This window comes from Anarhichas minor, unplaced genomic scaffold (genome assembly GCF_050575085.1).
Source record: "Anarhichas minor isolate MPS153535 unplaced genomic scaffold, ASM5057508v1 ptg000014l, whole genome shotgun sequence".
Classification (NCBI taxonomy): Eukaryota; Metazoa; Chordata; class Actinopteri; order Perciformes; family Anarhichadidae; genus Anarhichas; species Anarhichas minor.
Genome location: NW_027466460.1, coordinates 9,785,083 through 9,811,379, shown reverse-complemented (window position 1 = coordinate 9,811,379; position 26,297 = coordinate 9,785,083). Strand labels below are relative to the sequence as shown.

The window sequence follows — 26,297 nt, the reverse complement described above, 5'->3', positions numbered from 1 at the left end:
CTGCAGGATCTCACTTTATCAACTTCCTGCAAAACAACTGATAAGAAGATAGGCAGAAACATGGGGGGGGGGATTCAGCTTGAAAATGAATATGCAATTGGTTTGAATTACAAAGTCTGCTTACGTTTGCGGTGATTTCCTTACTGCCAGGGTATATCAGACACATATGCTTATACATCCCTACTGTGTCATGTGGGATGAATTCATGCCCTGTCTGCACATTTTCTTGTCTCGAGTGACAAATGTTTTTCACATGTACTTGGCTTTGCAAAAATAGTTTATAGATCCATCCCTATCAGAATCATTTCTAATACTGAGGTGCATATGGTTAGGATAATGACACAGCGCAACACATACACACACATATTTGAATTATGAAGTGTTCCCCACACATTCCAGTTGTTTAACATAAACTAATTAAGCATTCGACTGCAGGGAAATCGATGTTTTATGCATGAGCATGTGTGAGTGAAATAAAGCATGTAGAAGTCCCTGCGCTTGACAACAGGTGCCTTTGTGTTTTCCTTACTCTCAGCAGAATGAACCCTACTGTCAAATATTGTGACAATAACCAGCAGGCAATAGTTACTAAGGTGAAACATGGCCAGCTAGTCAGTGTTTCTGTTAGCAATACATTACAATAACATTTTGAAATGCTACGCTTATTCTCCACTTACTGCTCAGCATTTGTTTTGGCCCAGGAAGGTGGTCATGTGATGACTTGTTGAAGGGCACAAAAGTTCTGGTGACAGCGATATGTTTAGTGTGCGTGGAGAGGACATGTATAGGTAGTGAGGACTTGAGTACGAAAATTTGCGAGAAAAGACGTCACTGCAGTGAAATGTGATTAACTATAGATCCGTGGTTTCATGAGAGTCAGTTGCATGAGTGTCTTCTATGATACACTGTATGTGGAATCGTCGTAGTCCCACCATAAAACAAAACCAGCATGGAATTAGGGATGGTGGGCTGGTTTGCTGGAGTCTGTTTATATTCCATGAGGGGTCAGTTACTTATTGAACTGAGACCTCTGACTATATACCGCAAAAGTTTACAAACAATCAATGGCTGAAAAAATATGGTTCACTCAAAAACCCCTTTTCAAATGTGAAACAAACCATCCCCTGAGATAAAGAAAATGTTCTTAATGTACCTTTTAGGGTCAACCAGCTTGTAGAGTTTCCCACTGTGTGACTGCGCCATGCTTTTACTGCTTGCCAGTATGTAGACTTCACCTGCGAATAGGAACAGTCACATGGAAAGGGGCCATCAGAACTATTTGTATTACAGGTTGTTAATGTGCAGCATATGTCCCAATAATCAATCTGTCTTCGATTCATGCAATACCTGTGCCAAAATGAGGAGGGGAGACAAGAGGAAGCAAGCGATGACAAGAGGACAAAAGGAGAGGACATAAGCGGAATGAGTGTGGCAACAGCTTCTGCATTACTGTACTTGCCAAAGGACTATAAGAAAGAGTTTAACGGGGCAATTGAATACTCATGACTGGGAACCGAGCGGATAATTTAATGAGGAACAAGCCAACAAGAAAATTCCATAGGGGGACAAATTGTAAACATGTGTCTGTGGGGCCAATACTTTGGGACACAAGCCCACCCCCTCCATGATTCTTGCACCACTTGCAAATCAAGATCAAATGCAGGAATCTTTAAATACCTCGTCAAATAATAACTCCAAAACCTGGCAAGAACTGTGATTAAACATTTCGGATGGCTGTGTGAGTGAGGCACATCATGTGTTCGTGTTAATCAGAAACACCAGAGCTGGCAGTTAATAATTCTGTGTGTCTCTGGTGGGGGTCCAGCTGGTAAAATGTTCTGTATCATATTAGTCTGCTCACCTCAGCTCACCCTACCTTATCTTAACGCTGCAGTTCCCCCCTCCAGGTAAACAGTAACACATCTCACTACCCATGCAAAACATTGCATTGTAGGTGGCCATAAACACAGCTCATAAATGGGTCTTTTGGAGTAGCATTGCTATCTTATGGAAATGACAATAAATCCAAAAGGAAGTACGCGCTCTTTAATATCCTGTTGGGAATGTGCCATTGAGGTAAGGACGGTATTAGTTCCCCTGTAGATTTGAGTGTTACTCCTTGTTGGCTAGGGTATTCAAACTGCTCTGGATTTTAAATCATGTTCTTATGCATCCGACTGTGTTAGTGCAAAACATTACAAACACATTTTTGAATAACCAACTGGAAAATTCCTCAACGTGATGTTAACATGTGCACCAACGATAAATATACAACAAAATGACTCCAAGCCATGCTTTTTCCATAGTTTTGCCATCCGTCATTTGAGGCCAACAAGCCTTCAAGGGTTCGTGTTGTAAACCCCCACAAGGGATTTCAGAAAATATGTTAACACATAGCTGTCACTAAATGTGGATGTAGGGAGGAAGAACAAAACAAGGGAAGAGAGAAATGAGAAAGAGCGCTCGAATGAAAGTCTGAGAAGAGATAGATAATCTGCATAACTGTGTCGGTTTCTTATCATTGCCCTACTGACCTAGTTCATCCTCTCCGAAACCCAAGATGTGTCCCACAAGCATGAAGCCACAGGAGCCAGCTGAGCCCAGACACAGAGCTTTCTCCTGCCACTGTTCACCACTTGCTGATGTTGACAATGTAGACTTCTCGAGGATCCGCAGGTTACTGAGACAAACAAAACACACAGAGTAGGTGAATTACTACAATCATTACTTAAGTCAGTTTATCCCCCCAGGATACTGTTCTGTACTATACATGACATGCACATTTAGTGCGAAATACCAAACAATTCATTTGCCGCAATATTAGGCACATTGCAGTTGAGATCTGGAAACAGGGACAACTTTTACTTCATGGAACATGGTTCATTGACCCATCATCCTTTTCCACCCCCATGTCTCACATGGTGTTATTTAAGACCTCAGCTTTTAGTTTCAAAACAAACATCATGCCGGAGCCTTCACTTTGCCACAACAGTATGCCCTCAAATTGTAATAAGGCCCAAAATGAACCGACCACACATTGTTTTAAACACAGTGCCAACTCCTGATAGTGTACTCGCCCCCTGCTATTTACTTCCTTTGTTTACTCAAGCGTCAGTGTTTTACGTCAGCAAAGTAGGATAAATTACAAACCAAAGACAAGTGTGAACAGCAGAGAGCAGGATGTCTAATCTCCATTTACACTGAATGGGCCGTGACAAAGTGGTGACAGTAACATAGAACTTGTTTTCCCCCCACGTGGATGGAACTTTGTGTTTACTTTGGCACATGCCGATGCAAGGAACAGATTTTTCAGTTTGAGAAGAGAAGAAAGTATCATGTGGATCTCAATAGGGCTTAAGATGTTTGTCTGATAACTTATAAATCAAGTGCACTTTAACGCCAATAGGATAAAGACACTACTATGTCTTCAAAATAAAGCCAGTCAACAAGTGTGAAGGGAGTCAATCTAGATTTCACAACACATAGCAACCTCATTTTCAGTTCATCAGTACTGTTTCAATAGACCTTTTTCACAGCAGACATTTTGACAGGAAAAGCGCAGCTGAAATTGAGAACATTAACAATGGCTCAGTTACATTAAGTGTCCCAGTAAGCTATCCCAGTGAGCCAGAAAGCACAATACCTCCCCTAAGTGGAATGCATCTATCATTAATGTTATCAAATACACCTCTGCTTTTCCTACAATGACATGTCTGCTGGGAAAAAGGTCTACAGTCAGTTCTTTTTCATTCTTACCCATTTTTATCTCCAAACACATAGCTGCCGTAAAGCCTTCTAGACTGGCAGCCTCTGTAGATGAAGCCCCCCACAGGTGGTGCTCCTCCACTGGACTGCAGGTCATAGCCAGAAGGCTCACTTTCTGGGGACGGACAAGGAGGCAAAGGTCTGATTTAGGAACTGCCGCCTGCATGAAACACTAGTAGACAAAGTCTTATGATAGAGGCAATCTAAACCATGTATTAATCAGGTAATCCATCAGTCTGCGTCCTGCATCCCAGTGGTTACAATCGACTAATTTACTCATAAAGTTATAATCTATTTTATAAAGTTTGTATTGAAATTAAAAAGATTAACCATGTCTACTTAATTTTGTCATAGTCTATTAGACATAATGGTTGTGTGGTTCCTATTATTGAAACTTAATTCAATAAGAAAAAAAAGAGCAAAGAGTGCATCTCATTTTAAATTGGACAGCAAACAGACAACGTAGACTTCAATATGGCTTTATCAAAACCGGAACAGAATACACTAATCTTTTATCAGTAAGAGTGATGGTGAGGCAATATGGCATGTTTTCTGGATTACAGTTGTCTTGGCAAAGGGAAATATGAATGGAGGTATGCTGTCTTTAAAAATGTATGATCCAAGACTTTGTGTGCTTATTTCCCCAACTGTACTCACTTTAGAGTTTGAGTAATTGGCTAAATCAGGCACCAAGCCAAGTGAGGAGTGGTCTGTAGGCAAAAAACGGCACTTTTGAATTGGAGTGAGAGATCACGGTTGAGGGAATAATTTGGGTTGCCAAAACAACAACTCGCTAACAAAGATAACCAGCCATTCAATTTGAAACAAACAGCAGTCATTTTTTTTTTTGTGTGTGTGTGTGAAGAGAAGAAGGCTAGCATTGTGACGGTGCTGCTGTTATTGATTATTATCTCAATGTGAAAGGAGCAAGGCCCCTCTCAGCTGTGTTTTCAACAATGCTAAACCATCATCTCGACAGTTATTGTTTTTGACAGCTTTAAATCGCATTTGTGGACACAATCTCACATTCCCTTGGCAAATCCACACTCCACAAGGGGGGAATCTTTCTAGACCACATCATTTTTACATTCAACCTTCACTGTCTCTGCACTCAACCCGGGGTGTTTTCTGAACGTGTTGCCAAAACACCATGTTCTTACAAAATGAAAGACATTCGTAGAAACAGATGTTATTTTCAGCCGAATAAATCCAAAAGATGATCCAAGAGGTCAATGTATTTCTGATTTCATTCTCATGACATAATGCCATCAAACAAAACACAGAAAAAGGTTGCACTCAATCATTTTCTAGCATGAGCTATATTAACATTGCAAAATGATTAACTCTTTCCAAACTTAACTTTTTTTTGGAAAATCTCATGGAAATTCTAACTCACCATAATCTTTCCCTTTAGTAATCTCCAGTATTCTTCCTGCTGATGTGTTTTTGCCACTGGCATCCGTACAGATGATCAGGAGACTCCCATTGTCGGTCTGAAGCCGATCCACTGCACACCTACAGAACAGAATATAGGATGAGACACAGGTACATTCATGACACCTACCAACTACAAGGTGGCAAGTTGGCAGTTTATAAAACCCTTTCATAGAAACAGCAGAAATAAAACAGCACTTTAAGATAATTGCTATGTAAGCTACACATTTTTAACCAAAAAGCAGTAAACATTTTGTGTCAGTCGTACAGTAGCAGCCTGATTTTGAAGAGTGGATCTCTTTTGCCAGGAACAGCTGTTTAGTTCTTCAGTGTGACTTTGCTGACGTTTCTCATCGAATGTTTCACTCACCTGCCTGGGTCATGTAATCCATGAGCAAAGATTTCAGGTGGCTGGTTGGTGCTGTTGAAGTACGGATTGTTCTGCGGTATGGAATAAGGTGATGTGCAGCAGTCTGTGTCCACATCTACCCTCAGGATGGACCCTGTGAAATCACTGCATTCAAACACACAAAAAAAAAAATACACCTTCACGATTGTGGGAGCTAAAAGAATTTAATCTTGGGGCACAAACACCAGCACTCAACCATTTATAGTGTGATTCTAATGCTGCGTACACACTACGAATGACAAAAGCAACAAAGCTGCCAAGTGTGTTGCTCAAGCGCTAGTTGACATAGTTATTGTTGTTAAATAGCACTGGGAAATGGCCAGATGTAACAGACCAGAGTGAAACAAAAAACATGCGATTGGTTGACGCTTCACTGCAAAATTGGAGCCAAGTTTGATTTGTAGCGCGTCATGCCCATCATGCAGCGACAAGTGTCGGGCGTCACCAGCCTCAATTTGAATTGGCTGTTGCTTTGTCGCTTGTAGTGTGACCGCAGCATAGGACCTCTGATCTCACCTGAGCCCGTCCATTTCCTCCATGTCATCCAGGGTGATCATGCCATCTCCCAGGACGATGTGCAACAGACCATCGGGGCTGAAGAGAAGTTGACCACCAAGGTGCTTCCTGTGCAGCTCTGCCACTTCCATCAGCACTCGGACAGTCCGGGTGTCCACCTGGTTCGGGTTTTTCCTGAGGAAAATGTTAAAACGTCATTGTCACTGGGTTTCTGTCACAGGGTGCAAAAAATAATACACATGTAACTAATACATACCAGTCTATGTACAACATTTCTATACCTACTGTACATGCTTTCACACAGTGTCATAATTATTCAAAAGTATACACTCTATCAGGGTCTTGGTAAGTAGCTTTTCTACACAGTTGCATCTTGACTGTGGTGAAAGCCACTGAAGAAATGCAATGTAATGTTTAAATAACCTGCATAAGACATAAATTAAAAAAACCTTAAAAGTACTCTCCAATTACGTTTAGGAATAATTGTGCTTGTGTATAAAAAGATGATACCAAGGCATGGATGAGAAATGCTGACAAGACGAACAAAACAAAATCTAACATTAAATAAATGAGTTTAAATAGTTTGTTGTCTGGAGACATTTCGTCTAAAGCTGTGTCTTAGTCAGGCAAAGACAGTGGGTGGAGATGTGACACAGGGTTTAAAATGTTGCACAAGTTCTAGTGCAAAGTGAGGATTTGGCATCACAGTATCAGCAACGAATATTTCATGATGTGTTATTTTGGGTAGTCCTGCAATTTTTAAAAAGCACCTTGCCAAAGAAAGAAAAATGATTCTCTTGAACTACCATGAAATACTTTAACTGTCATTGCTCTATTGGACCCTCAAATTAAGGTCTGTACGCTGTAGTCACTAAGACTGCGTGCCAAGACAATAATTAAGATTACATCATTAAGTTAAACTTACAACTGTGATTATGCAAATTAAAATGTAACACTTAAACACGTTCGTGAGAAAAGATTGTTGTCTAAATTACAGGTCATTTTGAAGGGAGTGTGAGGTATCGCCACAGCAAAAGGCATGCGTCGCTATCATAACAAGAGCGTTGCAAATGAACGCCCATGTTACTCTGTGTGCACTTGAAGCTTTCATATTTACTGTGGTTAGTATGGTCTCAGGCAAAACAATGTGTTCCTTCAGGGTTTTGTGATCAGAACTTTTTCACAACATCCAATAAATTTCAATTTCAACCGATTCTTGATTCTCTTGTTGCATTTGAAAAGCTTCCAATTTGTACAAATCGAACCATTTGAATTTTTGAGCAGTGAAATGAGAGCATGCACTGAAAAGCAGATTGTGGGAATCTTTACCAACAGTCATGCTTCGCTACAAATTACGACTGACCGCATTGTAAACTGTCCGGTATTTTTCAGTGGTTAAGTAAGTTGGCTAAGGCTTTGCATGAAGCAATGCATGTGTCCACGCTATATTAATCACCAATAGTTAATAGGTCAGTTAAATGTTGTCCAGACTGTGAGGCAGCTGAGGTTTTGGTTTCCTTTCAGGCACTGCCTGAAAGGAACGGCCCATATTTAAGGTAGATTTGGCACACACTTCTCCCATTACCTCGAAACGGTGTATTCAACCACACGGAGAATGTGGTCGTGTGGTCCGATTGCCCAACGCTCTTGGTTGGTGGTGTAGGAGACGTAGAGCTTGCCATTCTTCTTGTAATTGGGGTGGAATGCCAGGCTTAGCAGGCCCCTTTCATCTCCGCCCTGCAGTCAGATGAGAAACACAAAAGATCCAGCAGTTAATTATGTCCCTCCTTGGCTTCTGCTCGGCTCTGTGGGGTTGGAATCACCCCCCTCGGTCATCTTCATCATCACCAAGACCACTACATGCCACCCCTACACACCCATCACCCCCCACCTCTTCAATTCTTCAACCTCTCTAATCCCCCTTTTTTTTATTTATTTATCCATCACATTCCCTTTCACACCCCTGCTATTCTCCCATTCTCTCTTTTTCTACCCTCGCCTGTTTCACTTCACACCTTCACCAACCTCCTTGAATATACCATTACCAACCATTATAAAGCATTTGACTCTGGGTAGAGCTGCACCTCCTCTACAAACACCCGCCTTTGCCCAATCCTCTCTGCAGCCTGGTTATGTGCGCTTGTCCACAGGGTCGGGGGGCCCCTGTGACGCCCAGGCCCTCCCGGTGGCCTCCATTGTGCAGTGATTTGTGTGTGTAATCTTTGGGGGATATCCGTGAATGCTACGCTGAGTGGCTGAAAGAATTTATTAGCTCACTCACAGTTCATAGAGAGCACAAAAGTGCAGAGTGCTTCAGTCCGTGCTTTTTGCTCCCCATCCCCTCGCTCTTTCCTGGTTTACACAAAATCCATGCAAAATTCAAGGCTTGGAGGGGTTGAGGGAAGGAGGAGGAGGAGGAGGGGGGGCCAAAAAGCTGCCAACTCCCACTGTCTTGGCAACATGTTTAGAAAACATCTAAATTGCTTGTGTAATATGTAAACCTTTGTCTCACCCCGGAGGCAGCTACATCAGTTGTCACTACCCTGGTGGTCCTCCCATCATAGTTAGCTGTAATAATCAGCTACAGCATTTCATTCCCCCGGCAAGACTAGCCAGGTCGCCCCTTTTTTATGTTGTACTCTCCCTCGCTATTTCTTCTTGACAAAAGAATGATCAGAATGCAAGGCTTAGGTGTGAATAATGTTTATAAAGTGGTCCCTGTGTGGTTGTATCTCTCTAAAACAGCTTGATTCTTTAAAAAAAATAATAATAGTGAGCATCATGCAGAGAAGTTCATCTCACTCATGGCAAACAAACTAGTATCACGTCTACAATTAACACAGCTGTCTCATCCTTAAGGGATTCCTTCTCAAAATAGTAAAAGAATGGAATTCAGATCAAAACATGTGGATTGATTTGAACACAAGTGGCAGGCTCTGGATAGGTGTAGTCTGTGTCACAGGCCAAGTAACACACGTCATCAATTGGTGTACTGAATCTTGTAGTTCTGTTTGGACTGAGTTAGACTTGGCCCAGTCAAATGCAGCAGTGACATAGGCCACATGCGAATGAAAAAAAGAGATGACTCGCTCCAAAGAAATGTATCTGAAGCACGAATGAGCAACAACAGAGACCCACATGATAAGCCACAGGGGTTCTATATAAAGTGAAATGTTGTGAAAGTTGACAAATAAATCTCCACCGCAAAAGGCAGAGTTCCTCCGCAGCAAATTTACGAGTACTACTAAACGTTAGATCACTGAAGTCAAATAAAAAAAGGAGTTAGTGGCACTGGATGCAGCACACTGCACAGCTGGATGTTAGTGAGAGCCGAGGTGACTGCACTTTGCAAAAGAATGTCAAAAGGTTTCATCTTGGGAAGAGAAATTCTCAACCTCACCTTGAAATGCTGGATCCATGTGTTGGATTTGGGGATGCAGTGACCCGCATCCCCAAAATAAACTTGCCATAGGGAGTGGGTCAAAGACCGCAATTCCAAAGAGGCCTAGATCCGGAGTCAAAGGAGGACCACCATGATACACAGTGGGGAAAAGGGCTTAAATATTAGCTCCCTTGCTAATGACTAGCTCCTTCAGCAGCAGGCGAACAGCAGAGCTGGCACTGGAGCCACAAGAAACAAACACTGCATTAGAAAGTCTTTCACTGCAGAGTCAATCCAAGACAAAGTGCTAAACACTGATCATGCTAAAACGGCTGCCAGAGCTGCAATAGGTTTAGAAATCAATATCCTGTACAAACAAGCTCATTTAGAGAAACTGCAGGTTTCACATTTTGTCAGCTGCAAAGTGACTTTTCGGGGGATTCAGCTTCTACATTGTGGGTTTAAAAGCCAAGATTAGATTCAGCAGTTGTGCTAGGGATGTTTGCCTTGTTTCATAGTATTCATCAACTACAACAGTACAGTACAATGTGTGCACTTTGATACCATGCTGTGTTGTGCGGTATACTGTTCACCTTCAGTAGATGTATGGATGAGGGACAATTTAGGGGCAAGCTGCAAAATTCTCTGTTTCATAACGAGCACTTAACCGTCATATTAATAATAATATACCTGCATCATTTCTTAACAACAGAGGTTAATGTTGCTGATTATAATGCCTGCCATCTCCAAACCTCAAACTGTACAAATGACTGTTGTGTCGAGTTAAATCACATTCCCTCGATTTCTCCCTTGAACATCTTTGTGTTTTTTTTTTAGACTGCCATCATTCTTCAACAGCCAGGCAGGGGGCTCTGATTGAATCTCTCATGACGTATTATCTCTTCATTTTTCACAAACACCTGCCTCTGCATTCCTCTTTTCCCTCCAAGTGTTCTCTGGGGCTCTGGCTTTGGCACTGTCAAAGTGTTGGCGTCACTCCACAGAAAGCTGGGAAAGTGTGGTGCAGGGATGAGGAGCGGTTGTTATCTCACATCTCACGGTGCATTACATTGAATGCTGGTCCTTTCTGAGTGGCGGAGGCAGCGACACACACACACACACACACACACACACAACGCTACATTTTCCAATTCTGCAGGGGCAGCTGTCTTTGAGTCCTAGTGACGCACCTGTTGGCTCATGCATTGTTACCCTGAATCTTTTGATCCTTCCTCATTGGCTCGTGGGCATTCCTCCACCAAAAGATATTCCACATGAGTTGATTGGAGCAAAACAATGTCCTCGCCCTTCACTCAAAGACTACCTGCAACCATCTACGCTCACACCCCCCTCACACACAGACAATGTGTAGTATTATCTGCTTTTCCCTTGTACAATGGGAATCAAATCTCCACTGCTACTCCTCCACTTGTTTATACATCAATCCTGTGAAGATTTCATAGCAATTTCATGACACATTAATCTTGCCACCAACCAAGAATAAGATATAATCCATTAACTGGGCCATAAAGTTCAAAGAATAGACTCTTTTTTTGCCGACTGTAACTGTTATATTTGTTAACATCTTTCACTAGCAGGCGTCCCACTGTTAGAGGATAATTGTGAGATCATTATGAGTTATAGTGAAGATGAGGCCACTTATTTTAGTCCATATGAGAGCAGCCCTGGGCCTCTGATGGCCGCTGAGAATGCAGAGCAGCTGTCAGCGGAGCAAGGAAAGGAAGAATAACATGCTGTGACTTATTTGTTTTAACAGTGAAATACTTTATTGCAGGCCCCCCTCGTCCATGTTACACAGACATGTCAGTGGACTGTCAGTTTTGGGATGCTGCTCACAGATGTCTGCATTTATAAAACTCAGTCACTATCACACGTGCTAGTCTCAAGTGTCTTTTCTGAAGTTGTACAGTGCAATGCGCTGTCATTGTTTGAGCAGAGGCTGAAGCTTAGCGTCAAAGTCCACGAAAACAACTACAACACCACGGAATTTACATATACATTAAAGATAATTGTTTTTGGATTTAACTGTGGCTGCTTAAAAGAAGTTGCCCTGAGTGCTAGTTCAACAGGATAAACAAGTTCAAGGATAATTGTAGTTGTTGTCATATTTAATTCTGTTCAAAGTTTTGTCATTAAGTTCTCTATAAAGCTTGATGTAACTCTCGTATGCTCGAAGCACTGCTATCCAATAAAACATAATTTTGTGGCAAACTTGCCTGAAGATTGTTTTAAATAACTTTATTTGAACGCCTTGTACTGTATATAGAATATTGCATAAACCTAATGTTTTATTTAATCACTTAAAGTTATATTCATAATATAGCTTCTTTTGTATTGTATTTATATACACACAGACACTAACTGGACTGCTTCCAAGCTGAAGCAACAAAATCTCTTATAGTATAGAGATTGAATTTCAGGAGAAGAACACCCACAGCGCAGCTAGGAGCCCACACCACCACAGCGCAGCATTGTTTCTGTGCAGTTCAGCTTAATTGGCACCGGGGGGATCCGTGGAAGGAGGGGGATAGAGGAGCAGAAGGAAACACAGAACATTACAATCAAAGCATGTGCGTGGAGCTGATGATAAACCCGTTATCTGCCCTGTCTCCTCGGGGCCTGGGTTCCTCTCTCTGTATAAAGCCTGCTCCATCCTGTTGATGCTGCCAGTAAACACCTTAGCCCTCCCCTGGTTCTGTTCACCCCATGTGGCTGGGAGCCCTTTACGGCAGCCAACATCCCAGTATAGGACTCCTGGGGCCTGCGGGGGATCGAGCCACGTCTAATTGTCATAATGATCACTTTATCCACAACCAGTTTGGATTAAATGACGATAAGATAGCACAGCAGAGCAGTGAGAGCATACCGCAGGGGGCAGTTGCACATTCAATTGCTGCGCTCCGTTTGACTCCTTGTAAGCAAAGGGTCTTGTCAGTGGAGGAGCAGGAGGCATGCGTGATGGATAAACTTCCTGCTTGGGAGTGTGCCCCACAAAAATACCAGCTAACCCATCTCGTGCCATCTCAACAATTTCCGAACAATTCTCAAATTCCAAATCTGAGATGAAGTAAGGATTACGGATAAAAAACAAATATCAGGACATTACCCTGAAGATTACAGTGTATTTGTAATTGAGATCCATAGAGATTTGTTATAGCTGCAGTGTTATAAACAATTTATGTCTAAGTCTTGCAATATCTCCAATGTCACAAAGAAGATATTTTAAGAACAAACACCACAACACACAGTTGGTTGAAACTCTATGACACAACGTAACAATTTCCAAAATCCACATCAGGCTAGAAAAAGAACGAATATGCACACAAGATAATGCTCCATTGAATATATATATATATATATATATATATATGTAATAACCACCAAGTGACATTTCAAGCGACAAGCTCTTCTTCAAACAAAGAATATAATACAGACACACCCTGACATACATACTAAAAAAGGTCGCCGGACAGAGCACCTGACAGGTCAACTGACCATTATGTAGTGTGCAGATGTTCTTCTGTGCAGCACCTAGTATTTATCTTTTGGATGCGTGTGTTTTTGTAAACATATTTTGGATAAATGAGAAAATATACTTCATGTCATTTTATCTCTTTTTATACAGCCCTGCCCATGTTTATTGTTCTCAGAGAGGGCTCACAGCCAAACAGAAGTAGAAGTACTAGTACTTGCCCCATGACACCTCTATCATGTCCCCTCTTCTGGCAGGCAGACAATGTAAATCCTACATAGGTACTAAATCCTGATAGAAATATAAAAATATCATTATTTTCAGCTCTTCTAAAAGAGAGAAAGAACCTCAGTAAACCACATAGAGAGCAGGAGAAAGCAAAAGGATATCAAAGGCATTTGAGTATATACCTTGAGTATTGGTTTGGGTAACCATGGGGGATATTAGAACCCTTATAGGAACAATATGGGAGAGATGGAGAAAGCCATCAACCCATCTTGTGAAAGTTAGCAGAAAATGAGCAGTATTAACAATGTGTGCGGTATGTACAGTTAATTAGCAGATAATAGCATAATGATTAGCCACAATTCCATTTGATGAATGACTGCTTGTTTGGTGTAATTATATAATTGAATACTAATAGTGAGCAGGCACTATTTTCAAGGAGTTTGTCTTGGCTGTAGATGTTCCTCACACGTTTACAGTCGTGTTGTAAAGCTTAGTGTTGAGGCTGTAGCACCTTAATTCTTTACTCTAGCAATGTAGCAAACGATATTTAATACTCCATCCGCCAAGATCCTTTCCTCTTTGCTGTTTACATCTGCGCTGAAATTGTATCCATATTATCAGATTACCTCTGGAAAACACTGTTAACACTAAAGGCAGGCTTATTCATACCTTCAGGCCGTTTTGCACCAGCTTGTGTATGTCCAGGAAGGGCTCCTTGATTAGCTCGAGGTCATGGTTGAGTATCCTGACAATTCCCTCTCTCTCCAGGACAAAGAGCCGCTGGGATCCATCCCCACAGTGCACCACGGCCACCGGCTGCCTCAGACCACTCAACACCTCCTGGGCACAGTAGCAGTTGTGTTTGTGTTTCCTGGGTAACAAGGGAGACAAAAGGTCAGAGACCAACGGTGGCCGCGAATAATCCAATTAGGAGGTATAAGAGGCATGATAGAAGCTGAAGCAGTAATATTTGGAAGGAAGCAAACAATATTCAGCTGTAAGATATCATTTTGCTGTCTAGGACTGCAAGTACTTGATATTTGTCTCAACTGACAAAACTAGCAGGGAGCTCTTTTTCATTCTTATACCATTGGTTTAGAAGTCTGATGTTGCATTTCGCAAAGGCTCAGTGATGATGTTCCTCACCTTTGCTGGTTTACTAATTTGGTGACTTGCCGTTTGCCAAGGTGGGAACATTGTGAACCAGAAAAATGCAAGATTTAAATGCAAAATAAAATTAAAAATAAATAAATAAAAATAAAATTGTCTGTTATAATACAACTAAAACTTATTTCTCCTCTCTAGATCACTGAACATCGTTCCCACCAACAGTCTCCCTCCGTCTTTTAATCTAGCGCAGAAGGTTCGTTCTGTCCCTCCATTGTACCCCCTCCACTGTGCAGGTACCCGACTAAACTGTGGAGACGGGGAAAAGAACCCCTGTTGCTTTCCCTCCTGTGTAGATGGTCACTTTTGGTGCAGAGAACACAGATTTTAAAAGGTGATAGGAGAAGCTAATGGGACTGGCCACAATTGATACCAGCCCATAACCAACTAACACACTGCTGGTAATGCATACTGGTGGATTATTTCTTGTCCTATCCTGTTTTCTATGTGCTCTGATTAGCTACGTATCACCAGCCATGAAAATACCAAAAAGTGCATCAGCACTCTCTCTGTGGATTGCATGAGGACCACATGAGCACTTGAACTCCGTGTCTCAATTTCCTAAAAGCAAAGGCCAAAATGCAAGCCCATAACTTTGATTTAATTTAGACCCTTTCTTCCAGCCTCTAATGTAAGAAAGTCCTGCTCATTTACCCGAGTAGACCTCTCAGAGGATAAGGCGCAGAAGTGACAAATGAGCCCTTGACTCTAACTTTTGGAAGTTATTTGACTGAATGTTGGTCGTTGCTATTCAGGTGCACATACTGCTTGGCCCTCTTGCCTCGGGGAACATAGAGATGAAAGGCATCCCCCCCATGGACAAAAGGGCAAAGCCCTCTATGATGCACAGACCTTTGCTGTGAGAGAGGCAACCAGAATGACGCAGGATAAGCATTTTCATTATGTGAGCAAAGCTGAGCAAATGCAGTCTGGACAAACTTTAGGATTAGAGAGGAGATGGCATAGCATTTCTGCCTGAGAGTATGGACCATGTCAAAGTGGACCAGTCAACCCAGAACATGTTTCTATAAAAACATATAAAAATCACGGCTGAATGTCAGTGTCAATACAAAGCACTACTGAAGCCAGAAAGTTCACTTGGCTGAAACACATTGAAGAACTAGCCAAAGCTCATTCTAAATAATAATATGTTCATCTTCCATTGTGTAACTCAATCATCAAATGGAATAAAACACAATAAAAGCCAGGCTACAAACCTTTTCTCCTCTTCCAAGTAGTTGGAATCTTGCCCTTGCGGTTGCTTTCGTTGAAAATCTGGAAAGCACAGACTGGCATCTCTCCTCCCATAGTATTGGCAGAACTCATCTACATCGGCCTGGAACAGTTCTAGCAAACACAACAGATAAAGACATAGACAGAGGGTCTTACACTTACTGTAGATACTGCATGGTTAAATGACTTCATGCACAGGGCTAATACAAAACACCTAAACCGGGAAAATACAATTCATTTTCTTTTAACAGTGTTTCAATGGTACACATTTCTGTAGTTGTATGTGGCTGTACAATAACTGTGTGCATGCATGAGTTTGTGCAAGAGAGGACAGAAGAGTTAGAGAGAACAAATGTGATGTGCTTGTGTGTTTGGGAGGGTTGGGGTTACGCTCGATGAGCCAAACCAAATTCTGGCTAGACGAGGCCCGAAATGAACAAGTAAAAGGAAAATGGGCCAAACCAAATGGATCGCAGATTAGAAAGGGCCCTGCTGTGAACTATGCCTCCTCCAGAGAGCATAAAGATTGCATTCTCAATATGAGTTTGCACTGTCAGTATTTTGATTATGCTTTTGGACTAGTGGATTCCGATGAAAGAACTCTGACACTGGCTTTTCTTCGAAGTCTATCCAGCAACATAGTGATGCTTTGCTTGTTTATTTTACTTTCCATATACATTCTTAACCAGAAGACACAATTAAATGCAAAGAAAAAAAAAATCCAGTTTATTGTCGTGACTGATTCCTACCAGCACTTCTTCAATGGAACATGTGTGTTGTGTGAAGGCTTTTTGTTGTATACCTCTCTCTGCAGCCATCTGAAGCCAGCAAATATACAGTGATTTTCATCTGCAGTCTCAAATCTGACTGACCTTTCGAGGAATAAAGTCATATTCCCCTCATCCAGCAGCTCCAAAGACTCTGCTCGCACAGCCTTAGCACACCCCGACATAAACTTAATCAAACTATCAACAAAAATAGAACCAAATTGAAAACACTGATACAGAAAGACTGAGAAACACTCATATTTACTTGAAGACATCAGACTGTTCAATTTGTTGTCATTATATGTCATAATAGTTCACCGTATTTGGCTATTTGTAGGACCTTTGAATCAGCAAATTCTCTCTGCGCACACAAGTTGAGGGACAAACCGTGTCACAGCTCTTACTATCACCTGTCAAAATCAGCATGTCAAAAGGCCACTTCAGTGTAGCCATCCCTAGATGTTCTTCAGTGAATAAGTCCAGACCACTTGTTCTTTCCTTCATACAGGTCTGACTGGTTTGCATTACTGAGCAACACATGGGCACAGCACGCAAAATGAAATAGTCAACCTGTTAAATATGGCATGTAATTTGGAATAAACAAAAAAATGTTTTCAGGTTGAGAGATTGCATTGCCAAACGAAGACGTGATGTTTCCAAATGGTTCTTGAGTTTTGTTTTTCCTTCCCTGAATCAAGGCGGTCTAACGATAGAGGGTGTCATAAACTCTACAGATTGGGCTGCATAGAATTGACTTGACTTGGCTTTCTGATTGTATTCTACTAAGTTAGCATGTGAATTCTAGGTACAACTGCCATCTCATCATTCCACATTTCTCTTTGGCCTGCAGGTTTACCTAAAATGTTTCAGTGCCAGGGCCAAAAGTGATCTGCGTAAACAAAGCAGTCACACGCAGCTACGCCTCCAGCCTGTGCAGTCACAACACTATTCCCGGCAAAAAGCAAAGTGTGCAGTGGGTCTCAGAGGCCCTTTGCGACCTAAAAACAATCTTGGCAATATTGTTTCCTCTAGTCAATCCCTCAGAGGACAGAGGAGAGCAAATACACCAGTGATAAAAACACAAACAGGACTCTCCCTGTCCCTCCTTTCATCTCCCTCTCCTGCCACACACCGACCACAAGAGCTGACCGCACCAAATACTGGAGGTGATAGGATATCCCCTCAAACATCTAAACACAACATGAAGATCAAACACACACACACACACACACACACACACACACACACACACACACACACACACAGAGCTCTCTGGCTATACCACCCACTCACTTGTGTCTGCAGTTATCTTAAGCATGCTGGTTGGGGACCTTGGGTGCAGGATGGGGGGGGGGGGGGGGGAGTGAGGAGGGGAGGAAGATATGAGAGAAGAGGAGTTTGGGGAAGGTTGGAGGCCTCCAGGCAGAAGGGAAAGTCAAGGCAGTAAATGTCTTTATGGAGAAATGGGGGCTAAGTACATGCCCTAATCAAGGGTTGGTAGGACGTTTCATGGGAGCAGGACGACAGTTATGGATGCAGTAAAAGGCTACCGTTTCATTTTAATTCCTTTGGCCAGTGATTTTGAATTAGAAAAAGTTAAGGTCATAATATTGTCTGTTCATGTTTGTGTAAAGGATTATCTTATCTTATCTTATCTTCACTGTTAACTGCCTCCCATGATAAGATTCAGGTCCACAAATATTTGTATCAAACATTCTAAAATGCCAACACAGTTGTTATTGTTTATGCAAACAACGCTTATAACTCTATGGAGAGATTTATCTCTGCAATAGGATTCAATCTCGTTAATCAATTTATAATACATTTTGTAGGGTGTGCATTATTTAAGTCATCCTGTATTTATGCACGTTCCACCTCAATTGTACAGTGTGCACAGAAAAAAAAGAGCATGAACCAAGTAAAAGAGAAGAGGAAGAGCATGCAAAAGAAAAAAAGACAGGAGGGAAAGAGCAAAGAAGTGGGGAGAGAAAGAGAGAGAGAGAAAGAGAAAGAGAGAGACAGAACTCTGTCCATATTCCCGGCTCCCCAGCGCTAAAGTTATACTTCCATCTGGTTATCTTCCAAGGCAACCTGGGTGGCCCACCCAAAGTACTTGACATCTTGATGCACTTCAGCAGTTTTACATACACACAACCTTTGTAGAAAAATAAATGTGTCATTCGTCACCACATATGCTGATCTGTGGAGGGCTGGATGGGAAGGGGGGTACGACGGTGAACAGAGGGAGAGGGGGGGGGGGGGGATTCGATTCCTCTCTTAAGCTTTTTTGGTTTAACTCGCTGAGCCCAAATGTCTGTCAGCTCCTGAGCAAGTAATGCGAGTCAACGCAAAGTCTTCTTCGTCTTTCCTCTCTCTAGGCTCTGTGGAGTCCCACTCGCCAACCTCAATTGTAGTTCAACAGCAGTGCAAGATATGCGAGCAGGCCATTAGATGCAGACTCAGATGGACTCAGATGGAATGTATGTGTTTGATATTCGACTTGAGCCGAAGCATACCATGTGGGTGGGTTGCGGACAAGTGTGTTTGAAACTGTTCTCTGTTTGCAAATCTCAGCAGATCTAATCAGTTTGTGGCGACAGAGATTGGAAGAAGACTTTGCTGGAGGAGAAAAGACAGTCAGAAAGTGTTTGATCATGTTTGGTATGCACTGTGAAGGCACAGGTACCTCTGATCTTGCATCTCTCCAAAGGAAGTTCTGAAGACCAAATGCTTTCAAAGGGTAAAGGGGTTCCTATCATTTAGCAGTATCCACAAGGAAATCGGTTGCATCAATGGGTTTTTTCCCTGTTCTGTGGATTCTGACATCTCCTAGTAGAGCTCATAGTCTGTAGAGCTCTCTATGTTTAGATTCATGTGAACTTACTAGTTAAATGAAAACTTACTAGTGGCAGAGCATGAGCCACAGGTTTTTAAGTGAGGTCTATGTCTGAGGAAGGCAAGGTGCTGGGCAGTCATGTCTAGACCACAGCTAGGGTGCTTATGCTTCCCGAATAGAGAATCAACCCCAGGAGTTGAGTCTGGTGAGCAGTATCCAGGAACAGGTTATAAAATAGTTTATTTAGCTCCAGTCCAGTTTTCTGGTACACTGGTCAGGCTGGGTCAGCTTTTGTTAGTGCATGTTTTCACACCCACCCTTTGCAAATCTAATATTTTCCATTCACATGACAGGAAATGCCTCAAATCGTTGAACTGTAACTACATTCAAGGTCTTCAAAAAAAAGTCACATGTTTGCATATTTATGCTCATTAAAATAAACTTGCGTGATCCAAACAAACCAAACAGAGACAGGAGAACAAAACTTTCTGCACCTGGTGCCATAAATACAGCTATAGACTGAACACTGCGTCATAAAAAAGCTAAAATATTGCAAGACCAAATGTGCTACGTCAGACTGCAGACGAATCAGCATGCGGGTGTTGTGTCTATATAGGCAAGTCATTTTACTGATGCATTAAAGTGCAACAGTAAAGCAAGGAGCGAGGCAGCGAGCGAGCAAACAGGTGAGACAAATGGAGGTGAGGTCAGATGAGGTAAGAGCTGGATAAATAAATATTCACAGACCAGACTACTGACGCACCACTTTTTTTGCATAAGTCCAAAAATCTGCCAGTTCTCCATGTGCAGGCTGAGTCTCAATGACAAATGAGGCCTGCCGTGAATTTTAAGTCATCACAATCAGAAGTGTCAGTTTCATTTCAAATGCATGGGAGACCGAAATGAGCAAGTATAACGTATGCCTACTTACACTTACTCTATGTGTGTATGTTTGCTTGCGCATCACCAGGTAACCACACAGGGGCTATAATTCAAGTCACATTCATGGTCATTATTATCTGTATAATTACCTGGTATGTGCCCCCTGCAGGTGTAGTAGAACTCACGGCAGAAGTCCTGGCAGAGCCGAGGCAGGTCTGGCTCCCTGTGTGGCATCTTATCCATGTCCAAGGAGTGGAACAACACCTGGGCATTGGGGGAGCAGCGAGCACACTTGATCTCCTCCAGGAGACGTCCACATTCGGTGTTGTTGGTGGAGAAAATCTGGAGACCACACGCAACAAGGACCAACGCCTGATTAAAATGTTCGGCTATTAACTTTTACTTCTTGAATTCAGAATGCGGGGTGTGTTTTCAAATCGACGTAATCATAAATTCCTGGCAACTCGAGACACTGAGATTCTGAAAACTGTAACTAGACACGAAGTGAAGTGTTTCCAAATGACTCCTGTGAGTCCAAATTACATTTTAAAGGGAAATATTAGCCCTTAAAAGAATTCACCTACATTTTTCAATGTGCATCTATATATCAGTCCATGTAATGTGTAAAATCTCCCCCTAGTTACCACAGAGAAAGGCAATGATCTCTACTAAACACAAATACTCCAAAGTTACAACAACACATCCACAAAACAACCGTGTGTCGTATCTTTCTCCCATATGACACGTGCAAAGTGAGATACTCTCTCGTTGGCAACCAGGTGTAAGGCAACACTAGATGTAATAAACCCATTCCCTCACATGCCACATCACATGTTAAACACCAATGTCATCATGTAGTGTCATCACATTCTACACGATCCTCAGATTTGACATGTGGTTAGTTATTGTTTGGGTTGATATTGTGCTGAACAGATTATTTTTGCATAGAAATGTTCTTTTTTTTTTTTTCTTGCATCATTTGATGAATGAAGAATGAGGAGGGAGACAGACAGTCACTTGCGATGGCGTGAAAGTCTGCAGCCTCTCTACAGTACCACCATCTGCATGAACGTTCACACCATTCACACTGCAAAGACACTCCAGATTCCCACTGGTAGTGGTGGTATAGCCTCTTACCGCATTCTCACACTGAAGCATTTCTTCAGAGATTTTACAATCTCGATCTACACAAACTGAATCACAACAGAGCCCTGTACACTGATGTTTTCCTATTTCTATCCTAACAACATTTTCTGTATTATGCAATTCTACATCCTTTGATACCAATTTGTTAAACATTGAGGTTGGAACACCCTGTCTGTTTGGAGCAATAAACAAAGAAATAATCTCAATCACTGCCTACTTATTGCCTACTAAGTTCAAAACCGTTAAAGTCAAATTACAATTCCCATGTCTGACAGATTGCGGGCATGAAATGAATGACGCCAAATTAAGAGCCTAAAAGACTGACTTGGGGTCATTACGCAAAGGTACACAAAGAGTTAATGCAAAAGAAATTAGCAGGATTATTTACATAACAAATTAGCTGTAATAAAACACAATGTAATCTGTTTTAGGTCAAGAGCAGCACTGCTTGGGCAGCCAGGCAGGACAGGCTGGTAGTGCTTTGCTCTGTGTGAGGTCCATGTGTAAACACCAATTTAGAGATAGACAGGCACATCATTCCCACTCTGGTATCAACAAATTAGCAGTCTGTCGAAGTCAATTAGACCAGCGGACCCAAGGCCAACATATGGACGCCTTACACTTCGCTCGGACAGCAAAACAAACTGCAACTGGGGAAAAGATTTTCTGTTTAGCAGATATTCAGAGCCGAGTTTACCCAACAGGTAGCAGAACATCTGGCAAAAAAACTTGAGGGTCTACCTGAAAGATATACTAACATAAACATACAATCTCTAATCACAAAATGAAGTGTGACGGAATTGGAGACAGAAAACAAATTCTGGCCTAACTGAGATTCCATGGTTACACTCAGATCTGAATCCCACTTTTGTTCTATATTTTATCTAATTGTTGATGTTTTTCCAAAAAAAAAAGAAAAAAAAAGGGAGCTCCAGGCTGGCTATGTGTGTTGTGGACCTCTGTCAAAACCCATGCCATGCAGTGTCGCGGGGCATGCCTGCCCTCCTGCTCTACATTGCCCATTGATTTTGTGTGCCATGGGCTGGCACAAGGTCCATGGAGAGTATCATTTGTGTGCTCTCAGCCATGCCCTGTGTCCATATGTTGCTGGGATGGGCTCCAATGTTGCCATCATCCAAACCAGAACAAGTGGACCTTTGTTTGTTGTGTTTTGCTGAAATCTCAGTGAATACGTTCCTCAAAAGCAGGGAGGAAATGTCAACGAGGCTCAGCTGTTGCACCATTGCTGAGGACACGCTAAAGCCAGTCAAGAACAGAGCCGTAATCAAACAAACATGGAGTGATAATGGTGTAAGAAACTAAAATAGTCATTGAGGTATTACCCGGCTATTTCAGATGTTTACATTACATTCTCTGAAGTTGGCATCACACCAAGCTGCAATGCATGGCGTCACATGGGAGAACAGCTGTTACAGGATTACTTCTTTCTAGGATAGCATCGGCATGATTGCTTTTTGCCAATGAAATTGCCGGAACAAACATATTCAAATACAATGCCTGAACTTGGAGAAAGAAAACAAAAACAAAAAAACACTTGCCTTTCAAATGCAATAAATCAGTAACACTGTGCAAACCCTCATATGGTCAGGGAGACTGAGAGAGGGGGAGAGCACTGATGTGGGCAATGCTAAGCTTTAACAAAACACTTGTCCTCGGGGAATAGGTGTAAGTTGGTTGGCAGGGGGATATAGTGAAGGACACACACCCTCTCAAAGGCATTACGATTGGACAGGGCTGATGACTGGGGGAGAGTGATGTTCTCCAGCTTCTCCCATTAGTGAAACCAACAAACACAATGGTGTGGTTGTTATTCTTTTGCCATAATCAGAAAGGGCTCCGTGTGTGGGCAGTGTAGTGGGGAGGAGGAGAAGTCGAGTTTGTCCTATTCACCCCCCCCCCTCTTATTTGCATGACTTGAGCAAATTAAATGATGCAATATGGCTTTTTGTCGCAACACAAAGTAAGATACCACCCAGCCACTGAATAATTCGAGGAATGGTTTACAGGAGAACGCCTCGGTGAGGATCCAGCGGAATCAGCTACACAAGTTTGGCGCATACAGTCGCTTTTTATTGCCTTCACTCCACCGGAAAAAAAATGAGCATATGTTTTTTTTTTTTAAATTCTTGCTTACATGACATTGTCGCACTCATTGTATCACTTCGGTCGATGCCATAACGGCCACGACTTTTTTTTTCGTGAAAGCGCGAGCACGGTACATTTCGTGGAACGTTTCCCTTAACAAGTAAACAGTTCGTTATCAGCTGCCAAGCTCCGGTAAAAACGTGTCGACGGTTCACCACCGGGCTCCTACCTTTTCGGGTGAACGGTTCAACAGTGCGGCTATAGTGGGCTGTCCCTCTCTCCTGACAGTTAAAGCGGACTGTAGCGAGAAGTAACGTAAATCGGCTGTGCGCATTGCACAGCTAAATTAATGTTGCACCAGACTGTGTAAAGCCCAGTAAACACAATTAAAAAAAGAAATCCTCAAAACATGGAAAAATAACTTTCAGACCAGGTAAGTAAAACAAACAGGTAAACCCTTACAGAAAGGACATACGAGCAAAATAAGTTGATATGAGAAGATATTAAAGGGATATAGCGATATCATACGAGATTATAAACGTGATAACATAACAGTAGCCTACAGACATAACGTGTATTTCACAAACAAGGACTTTACAGGGCGAACCTTTAGGTGATATTAAAAAACACAAAGGTATGGTCAGGTCACCTGCCATGCAACCACACACACACACACACACACACACACACACACACACACACACACACACACACACACACTTTAGCAGTGATAAATCAAGACTTTTTCATCGGGACACTCAGAGGTAGCCCAGGGCTATTTCCCCTGACCATCCCCAAATTCAGCTGCCGGCAACAAGAGCTAGAATGACAATACAAAAGCGCTGTGAATGAAAAGCATCTCCTCGGGCGTTTAAGCAGTAAAACCCCAGTCCCTTAATTTGAAAATGCAGCGTGGTGGACGGACAGTAACCTACCCTGGCATCCCTGCGGTGCAGGATCTGATAGGCGGCTCTCCTGGTGGGACAGCAGGACACACGAGGATACAACCTGTGGCAAACTTCTCCGCTGCTGCTGCTGCTGCCGTCAAGCAACACTTTTCGCTCCCTTTTCTTCAGCCGCTTGGGCAAGCTTCCGTCGTAACATCTTCTTCTCCTGGGGCTAATTTCTCCCCTTTCGCCAAACTTTGCGTCCCCACATTCCCACACGCTGACCGCGATGGACAGGACGAGCACAAATTGCAGATGCTTCATAGTTACAAAAAAAAAAAAATCACAAAAATGTAGAAATGCAATAAAAGAACACCTCAAAGTGTGGTCCCCTTTTCTAAAATAGGAGTGGGTTTACCCTGCAATGCAGCCTATGTATTTATTTATTTTGGGCTATATTTATCAAAGCAGCAGAAGCCAATTACTACCAGAAAATTACAAATATGATGTTAATCAGAACAGGTGTCCTAAATGTGACTCACTGCTATAAAGAAGGCTGTTTAAATAATAATTGTTGTTGCTTCTGCTTCGGCTATATAGTACAACTAAAATAAAACAAAAGCTAAGTAAAATAAAAGCAAAACAATAATAATTTATCCTGATGAAATCAAAAAGTCAAAACCCCAACTGCAAAAGACGTTCCTTTAGGTGTAAATCCTTTTAAGCACAACACGGCGGTTTGTGCATGCACAGGGTCAAAAAAAAAACATAGAAGACATAAAAGTTGTCTCTCACTAAAGTCCTCAGACCGCTCACATGTTTTCCCGTGCTCTATCCTCCTTCTTTTTAACCAGCGCGCGAGAAGAGGAGCGAGCGCGGTGACGTATGACTTCGCGGGTGCGCGCATGTGGCCACAGTCGCGTCCACGTCGAGATAAACAGTTACCTGCTCGAGCAGAGGACGGAGAGTGGAAGAAGTGGGAGACGCACTGTTGGGCTCCATCGACTTAAACAGTAAAGACAAGTATTACTTATGTCTGTTTCTGCCTTAAATGTGTGATTTAAAATACAATATACAAAAATATAACCACTTATTTTTGATTGGTAACTGTTCAATTCACTAATGATACAGTAGGCTAATAACCTATAGATTGCACTGCCCATTCCCAGGATTTACATTAGCCTATTATGTTGTACTTTTACTTTCTGTAAGATTTTGAAAGCAGGGCTTTTACTAATGGAGTATTTTGGTATTGGTAAATGTACAATAATCTAAATACATGGTATTCCACTGCTGTCCATATGTTGGAGTAACTTCATGGCCATGAGCCAAGTCTTTAAAATATTTGAAAAATGAGCCATACTTTCTTTTTTTTTATTCTCAAACAACTGAGCCTATGAAAGAGGCATGGGCATTTCTGTAAGACAGTAACATTATGAAAATTGTGTATATTATGTTATATCACAAACTGTGCCACGGGTGTTTGACTTTGTTTCTAAATATGATCTAAAAGGTTTATTCTGCTAGCCGCAGAATGTAGAATTACATGTGTTAGGCAGTGGAAAATCAGCTACATTGTGAATCAATCGCGTTGACCTGATGCACAGCAATCTGTTGCCCTACAGTTGCACATACTGTAAGGCATCTTAATTTGGCTCCTGATAATACCAGATCAAATGTGGGACAAATCCTCTTTCATTCTCCTCATCAAAACAAAATCACACGCTTACGATCCGAAAGGGAATGTCCAACCATGGCAATTACAGGAGAAACAACAGCCCCCCTTTCTTTGGATACACAGAGAATCTGAAATCAGTGACATTAGCAGCACCTGTTCTTACTTGGGGGTCTCCGGCACTCACCAGAGCCCCAGCTCAGCTTATCTACAGGAATCCAGGAGGGGTTGGTTTGATTGTGGGCAATTATGGAAATGACTGTGTGTGCTATGAAGCCGTATAGCAGACCCTGCCAGATCTGACCCCCCACCCTCAACATTCTTTATGTTACCCAACTGGAGACATTTCAGGACCAAGTTTAGCCAAAGTG

At 42.1% G+C, this 26,297-nt stretch overlaps 1 protein-coding gene across 1 annotated transcript in view; it reads right to left on the bottom strand.

Annotated features, from left to right (window-relative positions):
- The window catches only part of hhip (hedgehog interacting protein), a 31,643-nt gene extending 6,430 nt beyond the window's left edge, over positions 1-25,213 (bottom strand). The window contains exons 1-11 of the mRNA XM_076091921.1: positions 24,300-25,213; positions 20,262-20,454; positions 15,612-15,741; positions 13,897-14,098; positions 7,710-7,861; positions 6,125-6,298; positions 5,570-5,713; positions 5,162-5,280; positions 3,757-3,880; positions 2,535-2,680; positions 1,154-1,235 (exon numbers count right to left, since the gene is read on the bottom strand). Coding sequence (XP_075948036.1) covers positions 1,154-1,235; positions 2,535-2,680; positions 3,757-3,880; positions 5,162-5,280; positions 5,570-5,713; positions 6,125-6,298; positions 7,710-7,861; positions 13,897-14,098; positions 15,612-15,741; positions 20,262-20,454; positions 24,300-24,575 — 1,742 coding nt within the window. The 5' untranslated portion in view covers positions 24,576-25,213. The remainder of the gene's footprint in view (positions 1-1,153; positions 1,236-2,534; positions 2,681-3,756; positions 3,881-5,161; positions 5,281-5,569; positions 5,714-6,124; positions 6,299-7,709; positions 7,862-13,896; positions 14,099-15,611; positions 15,742-20,261; positions 20,455-24,299) is intronic.
- Between the last annotated feature and the right edge of the window lie 1,084 nt (positions 25,214-26,297).